We start from the raw sequence: 22931 nt of genomic DNA, 5'->3' as shown, positions 1-22931 counted from the left end.
CAGGTCCCCCCCGCCACGCCAGGGACAGAGTGGAGAGTCTGCTCTCCATCCCAGCAGGATCCGCCTTCGGGCTATCAATGAGGCGAAGGGTATAATATCTGCCTCCGCACACATTTCCAACGCTGGCTGGTCCGACACCCCGAATATGGCCTCCCGGGGGCCCAGGTGTAGTTTCACATGCACCACTTTAGAAATTACCCTAAAAACCTCCTTCCAGTAATCGTCTAGCTCTGGACATGACCAAAACATACGAACGTGATTAGCCCCCCCCCCCCCCCCCCCCCCCCGCAACGTTCACGCACATCTTCTACTCCCTCAAAGAATCAGCTCATCCTTGCCCTCGTGTGGTGTGCTCTGTATACCACCTTCAGCTGTATCAGCCCCAGCCTCGTGCATGAGGTGGAGGCACTCACTCTCTGGAGCACCTCACACCAGAACCCCTCCTCCATATCCTCTCCCAACTCTTCCTCCCAATTTGCTTTGATCCCTTCCAGTGGTGCCTTATCTTCTTCCAAAATAGCTCCTTACACCACTGATACTACCCCCTTCTCCAGTCCCCTTGTCGTCAGCACCTCCTCCAGCAATGTGGAGGCCGGCTCCCCCAGGAAGCTTCATATGTCCTTTCTGGAAAAATCTCAAACCTGCATATATTTCCCCCTGCTCCAGCCCATACTTTGCTTCCAGCTCCTTCAGTTCTGCAAATCGACCCCTAAGAAACAAATCTTTTGATGTCTTAATCCCCTTCCCCCATTTCTGAAAATTTCCATTCCACCTCCCTGGCTCAAATCTGTGGTTCCCCCGAATCGGCATTTCCCTTGAACCTGCCCCCAACCCGGAGTGTTGGCATAACTGCCTCCAAATTCTCAGTGAAGCTATTATTACCGGACGCCCTGAGTATTTCCCCGGGACTATCGGGAGCGGCGCTGTTGCTAATGCTTTCAGCCCCGACCCCCTGCAAACTCTCCTCCATTCTGACCCACTGGGAATCAGCCCCTCTGACCCAGCTCCGCACCTTCTCCACATTCGCCGCCTAGTAATAAGACATCAGGTACGGAAGACCCAAACCCCCTGCCTGCCTTCCCCTCTGTAGCAGCACCTTTCTAACTCTGGCCACCTTCCCTCCTCATATGAACAACGTAATCCTTCCCTCAATCTCTCTGAAAAAAGCCTTAGGCAGGACAATCGGCAGGCATTGAAAGATAAACAGAAATCGCGGCAACACGTTCATTTTAACTGCCTGTACCCGACCCGCCAGTGACAGAGGGAGACCATCCCACCTTGCCAGATCAGCTTTCACTCTCCCCACCAAACTAGAAATGTTGTAGGTACTCAGTACAGTTACACAGTGAGTGACCCTCACCCTGCTGAATACACAGGAACTCTGTATAGTTACACAGTGAGTGATCCTCACCCTGCTGAATACACAGGAACACTGTATAGTTACACAGTGAGTGTTCCTCGCTCTGCTGAATACACAGGAACTCTGTATAGGTACACAGTGAGTGTTCCTCGCTCTGCTGAATTACAGGGAGCAGTTTATGAGCAGTATGATAACTGTGGTTCTATCATCAACAATGTTGCTTACTTGTATGTTTGTACATGTGTTGTGCTGTATGGTATTCTGCACCTCTTCTGACAACATTTGTCATATAATGGGTAAATATGCAATGCAGCTCACTCCTTCCAGCCCACAGTCAGGTATCAACTCCCAGGAGCCTCACTTGTATTTTGTGCTGGCCCAGGCTGCCGTCTGTGGGTTTTACAGAGCTGCCTGTCAACATGGTGAACTCGCTAAGAACAGGGACTATGAACATGGGTGGCAATGTGGCACAGTGGTTAGCACTGCTGCACACAGCTCCAGGCTCCGGGTTCAATTCCAGCCTCGGGTGACTGTGTGCAGTTTGCACTTTCTCCCCGTGTCTGCGTGGGTTTCCTCCGGGTGCTCTACTTTCCTCGCACAGTCCAAAGATGTGCAGGTTAGGTGGGTTGATCATGCTAAATTGCCCCTTAGTGTCCAAAAGGTTAGGTGGGGTTACTGGGTTACGGGGATAGGGGGAAGGCTTCAGTTGGGTGCAGACCCAATGGGTTGATTGGCCTCGTTTTGTACTGTAAATTCTATGTATCTATGAAACATGGTGAACTCACTACGAACAGTGCCTGTAAACCCAGATTTGACCAGATTTTGGAAGCATCAGCCTCAGGGACTCTCATTTCCTTTCAGGCTGGCAGAGGCACAGGATCATATGTCAGATGAAATCTATAGGAGGGGCCCATAATCCTGCTGTCGGCTTAAGGACAACTCGTGGGGTAACGCAGAAACCTGACCCATGCCCTTCCTCCCTTTGCCCCCATGGATACAGCAGAGATCAGCTTCTTATACTCAAGGAAAGAGTAGGAGAGTAAATGGGTCACCATCATCATCCAGAAACACATTCAAAAGAGAACTTGCATTTGTGCAGCTGATCTCACCCTTGGGTTACCTTAAAGCCTTTCACATCCAGTCAATTACTTTGAATCACAATGTTATATACAACAATAAGATTGAAGTTTACTAATCCTGACAGATTTCTCTGAGGAAAACAGCAGAGTTTTGAAAGGATTTGGCTGTATTTTGAGTGGTGTCTGTGTGAATAAAAAAGAAGGATGGGATGGGGCATCGACCGTGCCTGCTGGCTGTGTGATGTTTCGGAGGCCGCAGATCTCCGGATTATTGTAATCTCTTTTTGTTTCCTTGCAGCCCACCAGTGAGGAGGACCTGTGCCCTATCTGTTACGCTCACCCCATCTCCGCTGTCTTCAGGCCATGTTCACACAAATCCTGCAAGTAAGGCCAGCTTAAGCGAAACTGGGGACCGAGTCCCCTTGAACTGTGTGTGACGATGTTCATATATTGACATTTATCTTGTCAGTATTTTTTGCAAAGGATTTTATATCACAGACCATTGAACCCAACACATCTATACCACTGTTTATGCGCCACATTAATCTCCTCTCATCCCTTTTCATCCAACTTGATTACCTTCCCCTTCCATTTCCTTATTGCAAAACTGGCTTTCCTGTGAATGTATCTACACTATTTGTCTCAATTACTCCCTGTGGTGGTGAGTTCCCTATTCTAACCTCTTTTTGGATAACATTTTCTCTATTGGATTCATTAATGAGTATTACATAGAACATAGAACAGTACAGCACAGAACAGGCCCTTCGGCCCTCAATGTTGTGCCGAGCCATGATCACCCTACTCAAACCCACGTATCCACCCTATACCCGTAACCCAACAACCCCCCCCCCCTTAACCTTACTTTTATTATGACACTACGGGCAATTTAGCATGGCCAATCCACCTAACCCTCACATCTTTGGACTATTAATCAATTAATCAATATTTATGGCCCCTAATTTTCGACTCCCCACAAGTGAAAACAGATTTAATTTTCACCTCATTGAACTCCTTCATAATTTTTAAAAGACTATTTGAGCGCCTCTCCTTCTTTTCTTTCCTGTAGAAAAGAGCCCCCATCTATTCAGTCTTTCCTAATAGTTGCAACCTTTCAGATCAGATGTGGTATCATCCTTGTTAATATTTATGGTTCTTCTATAAGTTTAACTTCTCTGCTTTTGGATTTGATCCCTATTGAAATGACCCTCAGTGTTTGATTTTGTTTTGGCATTGTGAATTCTAGATCCCTCAATCTGGGTGTTCCTCTACTCTGTTTAAACTTTTATTTTCCATGGACTATATCTCCCAGCAAAATTCAGCACCGCACACTTAACTATTACATCAAATATACAGTATAAAAACTTTGTAACCCTCTATTCCCTTCACCCTTAAATGTTTAACTGGTTTCCCCTTGATTGCATCTTTACTTGTTGTCTCAATCACGTCCTGTGGTATGTGTTTAATGTTCTTGCGATAAGGATATTCCTCCCGAATTCCCGATTAGATTTCTTGGTGACTTTTTTGAAAATATTTTAATTTGTCTTTAACATTTTATACATAAAATGAAACAACCCAAAATGTAAAGAACAACAGAAGAAACCCGCCCATCAACCAATCCACATATAACTCGAAGAGTAAACCCCTCCAAACTCCCAAACTTGAGTGAAGAATAAGTAGACTCTATCTCTTATGGAACCCCTCAATCGCCCCCCTCAAGGTGAACTTCACCTTCTCACGGTACAGGTCCATCCAGTCCCCGGCCATACTGAGGCACAGGGCGGAGAAGCTGACCTCCACCCACCCCAACAGTCAGAGAGGCGAAGGCTAAAAGCTCTGCCCTCGCCCTCGTCTGCAGCTCTGGCAGGCCCCACACCCCAAATATGGCCCCCAGGGGGCCCAAATCGCCGACATGGTTCTGAAGAAATAATCCCAATACTTCTCCAACTTCAGCCAGGACCAGAACACATGCACTTGTTTGGCCAGGCCTCTCCCACAAGTGTTCTCCACCCCATCAAACTGCCAGCTCATCCTTCAGTTCGTCAGGTGCACCCTGTGCAGCACCTTTAATTGTATCAACCCAAGTCTCACACACACATTCGAAGCACTCACCCTCCGCAAAACCTCACACCACAGCCCCTCCTCCAATGCCACCCACAGGTCCTCCTCCCACTTCACCTTAACCCCTCCAACAACACCATATCCTCCTCCAGAATCCTCCCATAAGTCGCCCCCAACCCCATCACCGATAACACCCCTTACAACAACAAGGAGGTAGGCGACACCGGAAACGTTGGGAAAACCTTCCTTGGAAAATCCCACACCTGCATATATCCAAAGACATCCCCTCCCCCCCCCCCCCCCCCCCCCTGCGGAAACCCAAACTTCTCCGTCAACTCAGCTAAGCCCGCAAAAAGCCATTCCAAGAATAAGTCCTTCATTTCCACCCCCCCCCCCCCCCCCCCCCCATCCCTGAAACTGAGCATCCAATCTCATCGGCTCAAATAAATAATTCTCTCGGATCGTCATCAGCCTCGACCCCGCCCCAACTTAAAATGTTGCTGAAATTGCCTCCATAGCTTGAGTGTGGCCACCATCACCGGACTACCCGAATATTTCCCGAGGCAAACGGAAGCACACTCTTGCCAGTGCCCGCAACCCTGACCTCCTACAAGAGCCTGCCTCTATTTTCACCCAGATTACCTCCGGCTCCTTACCCTAGCCTCGCAGCTTCTCGGCATTCGCCGCCCAATAATAATACAGCAGATTTAGCAGATCCAAAGCCCCTGACTGTCGCCCTCTCTGAAGCATCTTCTTCGGAATCCTGTTTATTTTTTATTTTATAAAATAAATATAGATTACTCAATCATTTTCTCCAATTAAGAGGCAATTTAGAGTGGCAATCCACGGACCCTGCACATGTTTGGGTTGTGGGTGTGAAACCCACGCAAACCCGGGGAGAATGTGCAAACTCCACACGGACAGTGACCCAGAGCCGGGATCGAACCTGGGATCTTGGCACCGCAAGGCAGCAGTGCTAACCTTTCCGTACCCTGTTTATTGCCAATGTATACAAAACTACAGAAACAAAAATAAGTCTGAGTACATTCTCCGGAACTCGAGACTTAGTTTTAGGTTCTCCCCACCGCTGCGCGCAACCCCCCCCACCCCCCGCTACAAACAATTCCTCAATCATGTTTTTTTAAAATTAATGTTTATTAAGGTTTTCACAAATTATAAACAACAAAACAATATTAACAACACAACCATGGTAAAAACCCAAGAACAACACCCACCCAACTACAAAAGCAACTACTAAAACACAAACAAAAATGCAAGCAACAAAAAGGAAAGAGATAATACCCGCCACATCCAACAAACCTATGTACACAATTCTCCCTCCCACCAAACCAAACCCCCCCCCCCCCCGGGTTGCTGCTGCTGCCGGCCTATTTTCCTACCGTTCTGCCAGGAAGTCCAGGAAAGGCTGCCACCGCCTAAAGAACTCCTGTACTGATCCCCTCAGGGCAAATTTCACCTTCTCCAATTTGATGAACCCGGCATATCATTGATCCAGGCCTCCATGCTTGGGGGCCTCGCATCCTTCCATTGAAGCAAGATCCTAGGCAGGCTACTAGGGACGCAAAGGCCAGAACACCGGCCTCTTTCGCCTCCTGCGCACCCAGCTCCACTGCAACCCCAAAAATTGCGAGTTCCCAGCCTGGCTTGACCCTGGATCCCACCACCCTCGACACTGTCCTTGCTACCCCCTTCCAAAGCTCCCCCAGCGCTGGGCATGCCCAAAACATATGGGCGTGGTTCACTGGGCTCCCCGAGCACCTAGCACACCTGTCTTCACCCCCGAAAAACCTACTCATCCTCGTCCCGGTCATGTGAGCCCGATGCAGCACCTTGAACTGTATGAGGCTAAGCCTCGCACAGGAAGAAGAGGAATTCACCCTTTCCAGGGCATCCGCCCACGTCCCCTCCTAATCTCCTCACCCAGCTCCTCATCCCATTTACCCTTCAGCTCCTCCACCGAGGCCTCGTCTACCTCCTGCATTACGCGGTATACGTCCAAAATCCTTCCTCCTCCAATCCACACCCCCGAGAGCACCCTGTCCCGTACCCCACGTGGGGGCAGCAGAGGGAACCCTGCCGCCTGGCAAACGCCCTAACCTGCATGCACCTAAACGGGGGGAGCCCAAACTTCCCCTCTAACTCCCCCAGGCTCGCGAACCTCCCATCCACAAACAGGTCCCTCAACCTCCTAATACCTACCCTGTGCCAGCCCAGAAATCCGCCATCGATGCTCCCTGGAACAAACCGGTGGTTGCCCCGTATCGGGGACTCCATCGAGCCACCCACCTCCCCCCTATGCCGTCTCCATTGCCCCCAAATTTTGAGGGTAGCCGCCACCACCGGGCTCGTGGTATACCTCGTTGGAGGGAGCGGCAACGGCGCCGTTACCAGCGCCTCCAGGCTCGTGTCCACACAGGACGCCATCCCCATCCTCTTCCATGCTGCCACTTCCCCGTCCATTACCCACTTACACACCATCGCTGCGTTGGCAACCCAATAGTACCCACAGAGGTTGGGCAGCGCCAGCCCTCCCCTATCCCTGCCCCGCTCCAAGAACACCCTTCTCACCCTCGGAGTCCCATGCACCCATACAAATCCCGTAATACTCCTGTTGACTCTCCTAAAAAAGGCCTTCGGGATAAGGATGGGAAGGCACTGGAACAGGAACAAAAACCTCGGGAGCACCGTCATCTTGACGGACTGCACCCTACCTGCCAGTGACATCCCACCTTTTGAACTCCTCCTCCATTTGCTCCACCAACCTTGTGAGGTTGAGCTTATGCAGGGCCCCCCAGCTCCTAGCCACCTGGACTCCCAGGTACCTAAAGCTCCTCCATGCCTGCTTCAGTGGGAGCCTATCAATCCCCTCCTCCTAATCCCCCGGGTGCACCACGAACAGCTCGCTCTTATCCAGGTTGAGCTTATACCCAGAAAAGCACCCAAATTCGCTGAGAATCCTCATCATCTCCGGCATTCCCCTCACCGGGTCCGCCACATACAGCAACGGATCGTCCGCATAAAGCGACACTCGATGCTCCTCCCCACCCCGCACCAGGCCCCTCCAGTTCCCTGACTCCCTCAACTCCATGGCCAGGGGCTCAATTGCCAACGCAAAGAGCAAGGGGGACAGGGGACACCCCTGTCTCGTCCCCCGGTGCGGCCGAAAGTACTCCGACCTCCTCCTATTCGTGGCTACACTCGCCATCGGGGCCTCGTAAAGCAACCTCACCCAATGGACAAACCCTCCCCAAACCGAAACCTTTCCAACACCTCCCACAGATACCCCCACTCAACCCTATCAAAGGCCTTCTCCGCATCTAATGCCACCACTATCTCCGCCTCCCCTTCCACAGCCGGCATCATAATGACATTGAGAAGCCTTCGTATGTTGGTATTCAACTGCCTTCCCTTTACAAACCCCGTCTGGTCCTCGCGAATGACACCCAGCACACAATCCTCTATTCATGTAGCTAAGAGTTTTGCCAACAGCTTGGCGTCTACATTTAGCAGCGAGATCGGCCTACATGACCCACACTGCAAAGGGTCCTTGTCCCGCTTAAGGATCAAGGAAATCAGCGCCCGTGACATAGTTGGGGGCAAAGCCCCCCCCTCCCTTGCCTCGTTAAAGGTCCGAACTAACAGAGGGCCCAACAGATCCGCAAACATTTTATAAAATTCGGCCGGAAACCCATCCGGCCCCGGCGCCTTCCCCGATTGCATGCTCCCTATCCCTTTAACCAACTCCTCCAGCTCAATCGGCGCCCCCAGTCCCTCCACCTGCCCCGCCTCCACCTTCGGAAATCGTAGCTTGTCCAAGAAGCGCCCCATTACCCCCCCCCCCCCCACCCCCCTCCACCGGGGGTTCAGACCGGTACAATTCCCCATAAAAGTCCCTAAAGACCCCATTAATGTCTACCCCCCTCCACACCACCTTCCCATCTCTATCCTTCACTCCCCCAATCTCCCTGGCCGCATCTCGCTTTCGGAGCTGGTGTGCCAGCATCCTACTCGCCTTCTCCCCGTATTCATACACCACTCCCTGTGCTTTCCTCCACTGAGCTTCCGCCTTTCTGGTGGTCAGTAGATCGAACCTGGCCTGAAGGCTACGCCGCTCCCCCAGCAATCCCTCCTCCGGAGCCTCCGCATATCTCCTATCCACCCTCACCATCTCCCCTATCAATCTCTCCCTCTCTCTCTGCTCTCCCCTCTCCCTATGGGTTCGGATGGAAATCAACTCCCCTCTAATCACCGCCTTCAATGCCTCCCAGACCGTCCCCACTCGGACCTCCCCGTTATCGTTGGCCTCAAGTTACCTCATGATACACCCCCGAACCCTCCCGGCCACCACCTCGTCTGCCAGCAGCCCCACCTCCAAGCGCCAGAGTGGACGCTGGTCCCTCTCCTCCCCCAGCCCGAGGTCCACCCAGTGCGGGGCATGATCCAAAATGGCTATGGCAGAGTATTCAGCATCCTCCACCCTCGAAACCAGCCCCCTGCTCAGGACAAAAAAATCAATCCTGGAATAGGCCTTATGCACGTGGGAGAAAAACGAGTACTCCCTGGCCCTTGGCCTCGCAAACCTCCAGGGATCCACCCCTCCCATCTGATCCATAAACCCCCTCAACACCTTAGCCGCCGCCGGCCTCCTACCCGTCCGGGACCTGGATCGATCCAATGGGGGATCCAACACTGTATTGAAGTCCCCCCCCCCCATGATCTGGCCCCCCCCGCCTCCAGATCCGGAATGTGGCCCAACATGCGCCGCATAAACCCCGCATCGTCCCAGTTTGGGGCGTAAACATTCACCAGCACCACCCGCTCCCCCTGCAGCTTACCACTCACCATCACATACCTCCCGCCACTGTCAGCCACCACATTTAACGCCTCAAATGACACCCTCTTTCCCACCAGGATTGCCCCACCCCGATTCCTCTCATCCTGCCCTGAATGAAATACTTGGCCCACCCCACCCTTCCTCAGTCGAACCTGGTCTGCCACTTTCAGGTGCGTCTCTTGGAGCATGGCCACATCCGCCTTCAGCCCCTTCAAGTGTGTAAACACCCGGGCCCGCTTGACCGGCCCGTTCAGCACCCTCACATTCCAGGTTATCAGCCGGATCAGAGGACTCCCTGCCCCGCTCACCTGCTGACTAACCATAACCCATCCCCTGCCCGCCACTGGCCAGCGCCCCCCGCTCGGCCTGTTCCCCACGGCGGCAACTCTCCCCCCAGCACCCCCTGCATACTCCAGCTCCTTCCTGGCCATTTCAGCAGCAACCCGGTTACCCCCCCCCCCCCCCCCCCCCCCCCCAGGCTAGGATCCCTCCTAGCCACGCGACCCCCCCCTCCCCTCCCCATAGCACTCCCGTGAGCCAGTTAACTTCTGCTGACCCCGACAACTCCCGCCACACCTCCAACCCCTCCCCACGTGGGGCTATTCCTCCTCCTCCGTGCCCATCAGCAGGCCCTCCTCTCCCCCCCCCCCCCCCCCCCCCCCCCGCTCTAGCACAGGAAAATAACAACCAGCAAAGGCCCGTCCCCGCCCCCATCACCCCGCAGCGTGGGAAACCAGAGGAAAGCCCGCGCTTTCGCCCTGCTCAACCCCGCCTCCCCTTGGGTAACTCGCATTGCTGGTCCCCACCACCAGCTCCCCGCACTCCCAGTTTACCTCCCTGCCCGAACCCATCCATCAGACCCATAAAAAAAGACATAAAGACATCGCCCCACCCACCCTAAAGCCAACACACATCCTGCATGAAACAGAGAACCCTCCCTCCAAAGAAAAAATAGACACAGTTACATTTACATACAAAACCCCCATCCCTGACCCTCAGTTTGAGTCCAATTTCTCGGCCTGCACAAAGGCCCACACCTCCTCCGGGGACTCAAAATAATGGTGACGGTCCTTGTAGGTGACCCACAGAAGCGCCGGCTGCAACATGCCAAACTTCACACTGTCTGTGGAGCATCGCCTTCGTCCGATTGTACCCGGCCCTCCGTTTAGCCACCTCCACACTCCAGTCCTGGAAGATCCGCACCTCCGTGTTCTCCCACTTGCTGCTCCGCTCCTTCTTGGCCCACCGAAGCACGCACTCCCAGTCAATGAACCGGTGGAACCACACCAGCACCACCCGCGGCGGCTCATTCGGCTTGGGCCTCCTGGCCAGTATTCTGTGGGCCCCCTCCAGCTCCAGGGGCCCCTGGAAGGACCCAGCTCCCATCAGCGAGTTCAGCAAAACGACCACATAGGCCGCCAGGTCCGACCCCTCCAGCCCCTCCGTGAGGCCCAGGATCCGTAAATTTTTCCACCTCGACCGGTTGTCCAGCTCCTCGAACCGCTCCTGCCACTTTTTATGGAGCGCCTCATGCATCTCCACCTTCCCCGCGAGGGCCGCGGCCTCATCCTCCCTTTCAGAGGCTTGCTGCTGCAGCTCCTGGATTGCGGCCCCCTGGGCTGTCTGAGTCTCCAGCAGCTTACCGGTGGTAGACTTCAGCGACTCCAGCAACTCCACCTTAAGCTCCTGGAAGCAGCGCCGAAGAGTCTCCTGCTGCTCCTGCGCCCACTGCCTCCACTCCTCGAGGGCTCCGCCGGCCGCCATTTTGTTTCCCTTCCCCCGCTTTTCCAGGGGCGCTGCCACCGCTTTTCTGCTCACCCCACTCCTGGTCCGGACAATAGAACCCTGGGGATCTACTGCAGACACCTTCCCACGTCGGGAATCATCGATAAAGCTCCATTCGGGGCCCTGAAAAGAGCCCCAAAGTCCGTTTCTAGCAGGAGCTGCCGAACGTGCGGCTTAGCTCCGCATAGCCGCAACCGGAAGTCCTCACAATTCCTCAATCATGGTCGTGACCAGTCCCCACTGTGTCTCAAACCCCTCTGCTGATGCTCTTAATTCAAACTTAATCATCTTCAACCGGAGGAAGTCATACATCATACATGTCCCCTAGCCAGGCTGCCATCCCCAGCGGCGTAGTCAACCACTATTCCAGCAAAATCCTTTGCCGGGCAACTAGGGAGGTGAAGGCCACCACATCGGCCCTCCATCAGCTCCGGCCTTGCCGATACTCCAAAAGTCGGCACCATAGGATCCGGCCCGACCTCCACCTCCACAAATTTCTCTCGTGTCCAAATACCCACTCCCGGTATCAGCAACTTCTTGCAGCCCCAGAACATATGCGCGGGGTTCGCTGGTCCGCACCTTCTCACTCGTCTGCCACCCCTTGAAGAACCCATTCATCCTTACCCGAGGCATATGCACCCTGTGTACCACCTTAAACTGTATCAAATTCATCCTCGCACACGAGGTCAAATTCACCCTGCACCGTGCCTCACTGCATACTCCCCAACCTATCTCCTCCTCCCATTTCTCCTTGATCCTCACCACTTGCGCTTCCCTCTGCTCCTCCAGCTACCTATATACGTCCCCGATCCTCCCCTCCCCTTCTACATACGGAAGCAGCAACCGTTCCAATAGGGCATATTTCGGCAGCTTGGGAAACCCTCTCTATTCCTTCCGTGCAAAGCCCCTCACTTGCTTGTACCTGAATTTGCTTCCCTTCGGGATCCCACAGCCCTTCCAGACTTGCAAACCTCTCCTCCAGATATAGAGCCCTCGCCCTCACCAGCCCCATTTCTCTCCACCTCCTATATGTGCCACCCGTTTCCATTAGCTTGAACCAATGATTCTCACACAACGGTGTTAACACCAACATCTCCTCCATCCTAAAGTGCCTTCTCAGCTGGACCCACACCCTAATCGTGGACTGTACGACCGAGCTCTCAATATATCTCCTTGGTGCCAGCAGAAGTGCCACCGTCCCCGTGGCCCTCAGGCTGGACCCCTTACAGGACTCCTCCATCCTCATCCATTCTAACCCCTCCCCTTCCCACCACTGCCTCACCTTCTCCACATTCGCTGCCCAATAATAGTGCAACATGTTCAGTAACACCAACCCCCCTTTCTGCCTCTGTAGCAGTGCCCTCTTGAGGCTAGGTACCTTTCCCGCCGATATAAACTCCGAAATCGCTTTGTCCAGCTTCCAGAAAATATCCTTCGGAATGAAGATCGGGAGGGTCTGGAATAGGAACCTGGGTAGGACATTCATTTTTACCACCTGCACCCGCCCCACCATTGTCAAGTGTAAAGTATCCCATCTCCTGAAGTCCTCCTTTATCTCCTCCACCAACTTTAAGTTCCATTTATGCATCGTCGCCCACTCCCCTGTCACCTGGATCCCCAGATACCTACACCTATCCCTGGCTGCCCAAATGGCAAATTCTCTAAATTATCTCCCCAACCCGCCTCCTTCACCGGAAACACCTTGCTTATTCCCACATTCAACTAATAGCCCGAGAGGGCCCCTAAACTCTCTAACAAGCCCATAATTCTCTCCGTACTCTCCAATGAATCCGAGACGAACAGCAATAGGTCATCTGCATACAGCGACATCCGGTGTCCCTTCCTCCCCTGCCACTCTGCTGACCCTCTAAGGGCTATCAGCAAGAGCTCTGTTGCCAGCGCGAACAGCAGGGCCGATGGACGACACCCCTGCCTTGTGGGGGGGGATCCAGAATAAAGGGGCGTGGAGGTGCACAGATCTTTGAAAGTGGCAACACAAGTGAACAAGGTAGTCAAGAAAACGTACTGAATGCTTGCTTTTGTTGGACGGGGCATCAAGTATAGAACCTTGATATGACCGCACTTGGAATATTGCGCACAATTCTGGTCGCCACACTACCAGAAATATGTGGAGGCTTTTGGAAAGGGTACAGAGGAGGTTTACCAGGATGTTGCCTGGTCTGGAGGGTGTTAGCTATGTGGAGCGGCTGAATAGACTCTGATGTTTTCGTTAGAACGACAGAGGTTATGGAGTGACCTGATAGAGGTCTAAAGATTATGAGGGTCATAAATAGAGTGGATGGGCAGGCACGCTTTCAGGTGGAGGGGTCAGTCACCAGGGTCATAGATTTAAGGTCTGTGGGGCAAAATCTGGGGGAGATAGGGGATGGTTTAGCTCACTGGGCTAAATCACTGGCTTTTAAAGCAGACCAAGCAGGCCAACAGCACGGTTCGATTCCCGTACCAGCCTCCCCGGACAGGCGCTGGAATGTGGCGACTAGGGGCTTTTCACAGTAACTTCATTGAAGCCTACTTGTGACAATAAGCGATTTTCAGTTTCATTTCATTTCATGTGCGAGGCAGGTTTTTTTACACAAGAGGGTGGTGAGTGCCTGGAACGTGTTGCCACGGGAGGTTGTGGAAGCAGATACATTAACGGCGTTCAAACGTCATCTTGACAAATACATGGATGGGATGGGTATAGAGGGATACGGCACTCGGAAATGCTGACGGTTTGGGCCAATACAGGCTTGGAGGTCCAAAGGACCTGTTCCTTTGCTGTATTGTTCTTTGTTCATTCCCTTTCTGTAGCTGCTCCTCGTAACTTATGCACCTAATCCTAGTGGTTACCTCTTGCTGCCCCCTCTCCAATATCTGGATTTCTTTCTTATGGTATAAGGAGCAGAACTGGATCCGTTATGTCAGCTGAAGCCAGACCACTGCTCTGTACGAATTTCCAATCACTTCATAGCATCCCTATAGTGCAGAAGGAGGCCCATCGAATCTGCATCGACCCTTTGAATGAGTACTCTACCCATGTCCACCCCGCCATATCCCCACAACCTAACCTGCACCTCCCTGGACACGAAGGGGCAATTTAGCATGGCCAATCCACCTAACCTGCACATCTTTGGACTGAGAGAGGAAACCAGAGCACCCGGGGGAAACCCCCGCAGTCAGGGGGAGAACGTGCAAACTCCACACTGACAGTGACCCAAGTCTGGAATTGAACCTGAATCCCTGGAGCTGAGGCAGTTGTGCTAACCACTGTGCCACCCTCACAGCACTTGCTGAAATCTGTGCCATATACCTCGAACTGTACAAAAAAGTGCCCTTATCTCTCTCCACTGCTCTCAATCCAGGTAAATAATGCATCCAGCAATATTCCACGTCCACCCCAGTGCATCCCTCCCATTCAGTGCAATAATCCCATTTAGTATATATTTGTCTGTTTTTGGTGTCATGCCTCACTATCTCTGTAACCATCCTGCTACCATGCTATTGTAACAACAGTGGGGACAGCCTTCCCATCCAAAGGCCAATTGAGCCACATAAGTGGCCAATTAAGGGACTCCCGCCACTGCCTCTGACATTTTATCAATGATGTGTGAGCCTTCTGAGCCCCCTGCCATGTGGGAGACCATTTGGGAGCCACTCCCTACTGGCTCGGAGGAGAGGGGATTGCCTCCTAATCAGGCAGCCAATCAATGGCTTTCCCTCTGGCGACTTCACATCAACCAGTACCTCCAGCCTCACTGGGATTTGCCTGGCTGACCAGTCTCCCCTGACCCCACTCACCTATTTGGAAGAGCGACCTGCTTTCCATGGCGTCCTCGACTTCCCACCGGTGGCCACTGCTCCTGGTTCTCATGCTGAACTCCTGGTCCTCCAATCGGCCCACGCGTGGAAATCTAAATGAGATCTGTGTAATATTTCATGGTATTTGGAAGCAGTGAGGGGGCCAGTTATTACATTTTGTTTCTCCTGTGTAGGTGTTACACTGTATAATGAGAAATAATAGACAATCTGGAAGCAGCTGAGTTATGTTTTTGAGGCAGTAAATCAGGATTTTACCTGTTGCTGTTTTTCTTCCAGAGCCTGCATCAACCAGCATCTGATGAACAACAAGGATTGTTTCTTCTGCAAGGCCACAATCACAGCAGTGGATGATTACATAAAACCATCCTCCTCATAGTTACTACTGACCCTACTTTCCAACACTGAGGGTAAAGGAGAAGCAATGCCTTTTCAGGATATTGGGGACTATGCATCATGCAGAGAGTGGAATGATCAATATCTGATGTTTACAAAGGGAATTATCTTTGGTGTTTTTAGTGAGCAGTGATATGCTTGTTAGACTGCTATTTTGTTTCAAATATTGATCATTACTGACAGACTAACGTGTTCTGAAGGGCAATTTACAGATTGGATTTCGCTCTATCCTATTGAACACCAACATGCAAACTGTATCTTAACAATGACTGCCACGCTGGGTCCTAAAGCCTACCTTATATACCAGCTCATGAGACAAAATTGAGGTCAAGTTTAAAATCATTTGAAAGGATTAGGAAACAATTGTGCATCTCCCACTGTAGTTTTTGGTGTTAGAAAGAAGTTTTGAATAACCAATTACTTTATCCTGTAACCCCGTGAGGAGAAATCTTTTTGTTTACTGATTATTTCATGCTTACAGATACAGGTGAGCTGCTCAGTTACCCCAATCACTTTCATCAACCACTTAAGGTTTTTGTTGGGTACTTCTCACCATCAACAGAATTCAGATATCTGTTGATCAGCTGCATTGTTCAATATACTACTTTGTTTTATTAAGTTTTATCCTTAACCCAGTTTGTCAGAAAACTATGGGAACATTTCCTTCAAACAAAGGTTCTGCCAGGCTCCATGGAAAGTCCTACCCATCTGATTGTTTTGCTTGGGCTCCGTTGAAATGAGGTTTAAATTTGATGCATTTGACATCCAGAATCCGGACTGGATCACTGATATTAAAGACTTGCTGGAGTTTAGCAGCATTGCCTACTTGTCTCACTTCCCCAGGCCTCCCATCCCCAGAGTGCCCCTGGACTTCCATCTCATTGTTTTTCTCAGCGTGATTCCTTAGGTTTAAATTTGAAGAAATGTTTACCTAACCCAACAAAACCTTGAATTGGGCCTGACACTGAATATTGCACGAGTCACGGTCCTGTGTCACCACCTGTTCCTATATTACTGTCAACAAACAGATGGAGCTGAACCTTATGAACCTCACTAACATTAACCAGTGCGGAGGTTGTATTTTGTCCTGGAGTTGCTATGGTATTTTGATTGCTAAAAATTCTGGATTTGCAATGGGATTGACCTTGAGGGGATCTTGCACATAAACGTTGGAAGATGGTGGATGCTTCTCCTTGGCCAGGCCGAAGTTAGTGAAACAGTGACTAAAACGTGCCAGCTTAAATCAACACGTTCTAAAAGTAACAATAATTGTTGCACAACTGAGTGAGATACATGTCAACACTGAGCTCTCAGATAGCAGTGTACCCCATTGGCATTATGCAGCTTTAACCAATGGCAAATTCTCTTGGTATTAAGCTCAGCAACTGACCAGAGCTACTAACACAATATACATGAGTGAGAGTTCTGAGGGGGCGGGGCGTATCAACCATCCTCAAAGTCACCAGCACTTGGTCACCCCGCAATATGCATTCATCAATGATAACGCGTCAAATGTTGTAGTCCAGGCTGCATGCAATTTAAAGCTGAAACTTCAACATTTCACACTGAAAATAGTCCTAAAATGAGAGTGCCATTGATGATCCTCATCCATCACGAGTTATGGTTATGGTGCTGTGCACAAATGGAAGAGTCGCTGACTTGTTACAGATGCGAATCCAACAGAGCTGAGGGTCAACTGCAAATGTTATCTCGCAAACAAATTCAAAGCATTGAAGTTTTACATTTAGTGAAAGAGTAGATTTCCTGTGTGTTGTCTCAGTCCAAGAAATGCAGATCCCTGCCTGAGAATTCCACAAACAGTTGTTCCCATGGTAATTATAATGGGTCACTGGAACCCAGTTTTGTTGATTTTAGTTGTATTAAAGGTGAGGGAAGGCCGAACAGGGTGGGACACCTTTTGTTGCACCTCACTGAAACTGCATGCAGTGTGAACACCCAATGATGCCTGCTTTTAATACAGAGAGTCCCTCTTGTTGGAGTCATGGAGAGTGTGTGAAGCTGCTGCTTATGTTGAATTTGATAGAATGTTCTTGTGTGAGTTTATGTGCAGACCTGAGCATTAAAATGATTTATTCATCAGTTTCAAGGCCTGTTTCACTACATTTGAACACAGCAAGCTATACTTGATGTCAGTTACATCACCTCAACTCCATCAATTACCAAACATTGTACAAATTTCCAGCGGCATTCCATCAAAATGGCAGCAAGAACCAGTCAGCATTCATTGCAGCAGTCAGTAAATTGCTGCGGGCAGGAGCTCAGCATAGCCAATGCCATCTGTCCAACTGTATTAGTTGCCTTGGAGCAAGGGCTACTAACAATTCATGGTTAGCACTGAGGTTTCACAGCATCTGGGACCCGGGTTCAATTCCGACCTTGGATGACTGTGTGTCTGGGTGCTCTGGTTTCCTGCCTGTCTAAAGATGTGCAGGTTAAGGGATAATTTAGCATGACCAGTATCTAAAGATGTTTGGGGATGGGCTGGGAAAGCGGGCCTAGGTGGGGTGCTCGTTCAGAGGGTCGGTGCAGACTCGATAGGCCAAATGGCCTCCTACTGCACTGGGATCCTCAGGCTCAAACTCACAACCTTGAGCATCACACGTGAGTACTACCACTGAGCCAAGCTCTCACCAATTGTTTCAGGTACACTTTAGTTCAGATCATAATAACCTCGAATGTGACAAATGCGGCAAATCATACTTATAATTCTTTTACTTTTCATTCAATATCCACAAAATAGATACATTAAAAAAATAAGTCAGTGCAGCCAGGAATCAGTGACATGATGTCAGTGCTTCAGCATTCAGAATACTGGCCACTTTCTCTCAGCTGCTACACCCTTAAACATTCACCAACTCCCAGCATGCTTCAGTTCATATACCAGGACCTCATACAAACATCAGCTAAATTGCAGTTACAAGTTACAATACAGTGGGATTATTCTTCCCATCTCCATTCAAAATGTATTAATAACCATCTTTCAAAATAATTGGGGCAGGTCTGTAATCCATTGCAGTGTACAAGTCAAATGTACTCAGCTCATTGGCCACCTGGTAGAGGCCAACTCTTTGATAGTTAAATGAACACCCAAATTGTGTTTGGCACAGGTGGAATGGACCAACACCAAGCCTACTGCTATTGTTATTAAACTTGTACAGTTCTGCTTGGCTTCATTTGCGCAAGATTAGAACATGTCCCGTTAAAATACAACCGAAGGCTTCATTCATTTACACTTTCAGCGTCCAATTTCATATCTGCTCCAAAAACAAATTTTAATCAATAATATACCTTCCACCTAGAGGCTAAGTTAATAGAAAATCAGCATACAAGTTAATTAAAAAGAACAAGTTGGAAGCTTGGACACCACTGGTCATTATCTCACCATTGACTGGATAACTGCTTCCATTTTAAAACATGCTCTCACCTTCATTGATCTCCAATAGAGGACAACATTGTAGGAAACCGAGAAACAACGATCTCAAAAGCATCCAGCACAATGCAGTCATGTCAGAACCCTATATTTATTCCCAGGAACAATGCTTCCCCACCCTGCATCTCAGACTTCTGAAACTAGGAAGTTACGATGTGGAATTTTAGATTTGGGTTCAAACCCAGCATCAATACATGAGGGTGAGCTGGTAACTGGATGTGACAGGCAACACCATCTCTTTTTTTAACAATTCCATTAAACTGCACAAGATAAAGTTAGTTTTAAAAATTACTTGAAGAAGATGCCACAGACCCAAGAAGAGAGAATCGCAGGGATAACTCATTCAGACACCGGCCATTTATGCTGTGTTAATGAGGGGCCTGATACTTTTGGTGAGATAGGCTTTACCTCCATGAAACAGAGTACACCAACCTGAGAAAGTGCTGAGAGGTGCAGCATTTCCAAGAAATATTTTAAGAGCCAGCCTCTAACTAGCATTAGATGTGCCAAGGCACTGAATGTAATCCTGCATCAGAAGACCTACTCCCCTCGCAAAGCCACCATTAATTCAAAGCAGCAAATAGTTGTGGGAAATGAACTGCGGCCATTTCAAGCTGGACATCCCTCACAGACACAGATGGGAAGTGGATGAGAGCTACAATAGTGTCTCTCCAAAGTAATTTGTCAGTGTGAATTCAGGTTCAGGAGGGGCAAATGAGTGAAGCATCCAGACCCTCAGTAATTAGTTGATCGGCAGCTCTGTTCCGTCTGTTGGCGATTGGCACAGTTCATCCCTTTCACTCGGAATCAGGGCTCATGTCCCTCTCAAGCAGTTGCTGTGACCTACATGATTATCTTGGGTTCAGGCACAGAATCAGCAATGGATTTATGAGGCAAGACATTGGCTCCATTCAGGTACAGCTCATCTTTCACGATCACATCCTCTCCCAGGACTGCAACATTCTCCATCCGCACCTGGAGACAAACAGAAAGCAATTAGCCCATACACCACCAATAATCTCCAATCCCACTATTTTGGTTCAGGAGGAGGCAACTTAGCTCCTCTAATCTGTTCTGCCATTCAATGAGATCATGTCCGATCTGCAACTTAACTCCATATAACCACCTTTATCCCAGAATCCTTTAGACACTCCAGTTAATCAAAAGTAATAAACCTAACAACGGATCTAACATCAATTGCTGTTTGAGGAGAGTTCCAAACTTCTACCACCCTTTACCCATATCCTGATTTCACTCCTGAAAGGTCTGACTCTGATTTTTAAACTATGCTCCTCATCCTGGACTCCTCAACTGTTTCCCTTAATGTCTTGAAAACTTTAAATCACCCCTAACCTTCTAAATTCCAGGGAAAACAACCATAGTTTGTATTAATCTCTTTTCTTAATTAGGGCAGCACGGTGGAACAGTGGTCAGCAATGCTGCCTCACGGTGCCGAGGTCCCAGGTTCGATCCCGGCTCTGGGTCACTGTCCGTGTGGAGTTTGCACATTCACCCCGGGTTTATGAGCGTTTTGCCCCACAACCCAAAGATGTGGTTAGGTGGATTGGCCACGCTAAATTGCACTTTAATTGGAAAAAATGAATTGGGCACTCTAAATTTTAAGAAAAAAAAATCTCGTAATTTAACCCTGGAGGTCCAGGTATGACTAGCAAATCTACACTGGCTCCAAGGTCAATATATCCTTCCTAAGGTGTGCCCAAACTGCTCAGACCCTGTGGTCTGACCAGGGGTCTAAAGGCTAGCATTCCATAGAAGCATAGAAAAGTTACAGCATAGAAGGAGGCCATTTGGCCCATCTGGTTTGTCCATGCCAGCCTGAGGACACCAGGTTGCCCTTTCTAATCCCAACTTCCTGCACCCAGTCTATAGCCCTGTATCGTACAGCACTTAAGGTGCAGATCCAGGTACTTTTTAAAAATAGTTTGGGGTCTCTGACTCCATCACCAACTCAGGCAGTGAATTCCAGACTCCCACTACTACACTCTCTCTGCGTAAAAAGTTCTTCCTCATGTCCCCTCTACACCTTCTACCACATCCAACTAAGAAAGGTGACAAACAGAAACTAGGGAATTATAGAGCCACTTTATTGTTGGGAAATTACTGGAGTCCGTAATTAAAGATAGAGTGACTGACTGAACACCAGATCAGAGATACAGGATGGATTCTGATTGAACTTTTTTTGAAGAGGTAACTAAAGTAGTCACCTCTGTGTATGTTATTTATGCAGACCTCCAGAAATAATCCGATAAAGTCGCCATAACAAACTGCTAGCTAAACAAACAAATTATTGATCCAATTAGGTTATTGGCGGAGTGACAGGAGACATAATGGGGCAGATACTCTAATTGGCAAAATGTCATTCATATTGTCCCTCAGGGTCAGTGCTGGTGCTTCATCTGTACACCATATATATTAACATAGGCAGTTGGTTTAGCTCAGTTGACTGGCCGGCTGGTTTGTGATGTGGAGCGACGCCAACAGAGCGGGTTCAATTCCCATACCGGCTGAAGTTATTCATGAACTTTCTCAACTTTACCCCTCATCTGAGGATTTGGTGACCTTCAGGTTTAAAGCCCCCTCAGTCAGTTCTCAAAGGGGAGAATAGCCTGTGGTCCTCTGGAGGTATGTACATTTTTATTAACAACCTAAGACGATGGGATAAAGACCCACATATCCAAATTTGTCAATGACACAAACTAGGGATATTGCCATGAGTGTAGGATGGAAGCATAACAATTCTGAAGATATTAATGGATTAAATGAATGGACAGAACTGTGAAAAATGCATTTCCAGATACACAGATCATTAAAACGTCCTGAACTACAGAAAGTAATCAAAAAGGCTAATGGAGTGTTGGCTTTTACAACTAAAAAACTAGAATCTAGGAGGTTGAAGTCATGTTTCAGCTATTAGACCATAGCTGGAGTTAGAGAGAATAGTTCTGGGCACCACATCTTTTGAAGGATATACTGACTATGAAGGTGCAATTATAGACTTACCAGAATCATTCCTGGACTACACTGGGGTTACATTCCCTGAAATTTAAACAGGGAACGGGTGATTTGATAAAGCTTTCACGTTATTAAAGGGGAACAGATCAGGCGGGTAGAAACTTCCCACTGATTGGAGAGTCGGATAAAAAATTAGATGTGGGTCTTTCAAAATTGACTAAATGCTCCTGCACATAAATGGGAGTACTCTCTTCCTGAGAGAGCAATTCTTAAATTGAAGTGGGAGATTTTTGTTAAAGTTCCCCCTTCCCAAAGAAAATTAAATTACAAAGCCTCCTTTTGCAGATCGACCACAGCCTCACTGAATCGTGAAACAGGTTTGAGGCGGTAAATGGGCCACACATGACATGTCCCCATTAACATAACTTTTATCCCATGGTCATGGACATATTTGATATTGGATCATTTTGCACCCCCACCCCACATTTTCACCCAAACAATAGGTCCAAGTTGATTGAATTCTCTGTCCAGTCCATGAACCAATCATTTACCCACTGTCGGTTAAACCTGCTCACATGTCAATGGTACTCAGAGGCCCAAAACATCAAACAAGAGATACTGTCCAGGAGATGTATTCGCACCCAAAACATAACACGAGAATAGTCAAGAGAACCAAGAGGACAGAAAAAGAACCCCTACCACCCTCCATCTATCTTGGCTCGCCCTCACCCCAATACTGACACCACCCTCCCTCAACTACTGATGCTCTCACACCCCGTCCCTCACCACCTCCTTGTTGACTTACCCACTGCCCTACGTCAGAGCTCCAGCCAATGATGCAGGACTCCAGCCAGGAGTGGGAGCGTATCCGAGAGCCCTTCAGGACGGTGCAGCGCTTTATCCGCACTCCATCCTCAATCACCACTCTGGGGCCAATTGTCACGTTCGGACCAATGGAGCACTTCTCTCCAATTTGGGCACTTGGGTCCTAGTAGAGAGAATGACCAATTGGCAATGAGTCTCAGTCTGTCAGAGGCAAGATGAATCGGAGGACTGAAAACTAAAGAGGACCAGACAGGGAGGCTGAACACTGATCTTCCATATCTAGCCTAGGCTAGACTTTAACACAACGTAATGGGTGGTGACAGTGGAGCTCTT

The 22931-nt window shown here is 49.5% G+C and overlaps 2 protein-coding genes across 4 annotated transcripts in view; one reads left to right on the top strand and one right to left on the bottom strand.

The window, feature by feature from the left end:
• Window positions 1–17452, top strand: part of LOC119973187 (E3 ubiquitin-protein ligase RNF123) — a 537603-nt gene extending 520151 nt beyond the window's left edge. For both annotated transcript variants that reach the window (XM_038810837.1, XM_038810836.1), the window contains exons 38-39: window positions 2738–2823; window positions 15233–17452. In XM_038810837.1, the coding sequence (XP_038666765.1) occupies window positions 2738–2823; window positions 15233–15332 (186 nt within the window). In that variant the 3' untranslated portion in view covers window positions 15333–17452. The remainder of the gene's footprint in view (window positions 1–2737; window positions 2824–15232) is intronic.
• A 612-nt stretch (window positions 17453–18064) lies between these two features.
• The window catches only part of gmppb (GDP-mannose pyrophosphorylase B), a 31916-nt gene continuing 27049 nt past the window's right edge, over window positions 18065–22931 (bottom strand). For both annotated transcript variants that reach the window (XM_038810839.1, XM_038810840.1), the window contains exons 9-10: window positions 22579–22761; window positions 18065–19775 (exon numbers count right to left, since the gene is read on the bottom strand). In XM_038810839.1, coding sequence (XP_038666767.1) covers window positions 19644–19775; window positions 22579–22761 — 315 coding nt within the window. In that variant the 3' untranslated portion in view covers window positions 18065–19643. The remainder of the gene's footprint in view (window positions 19776–22578; window positions 22762–22931) is intronic.

The sequence above is a fragment of the Scyliorhinus canicula genome, chromosome 11, assembly GCF_902713615.1.
Source record: "Scyliorhinus canicula chromosome 11, sScyCan1.1, whole genome shotgun sequence".
NCBI classification, from domain to species: Eukaryota; Metazoa; Chordata; class Chondrichthyes; order Carcharhiniformes; family Scyliorhinidae; genus Scyliorhinus; species Scyliorhinus canicula.
Note: the sequence above shows the minus strand (reverse complement) of the source record. Positions and strands in the feature narration are given on the sequence as shown.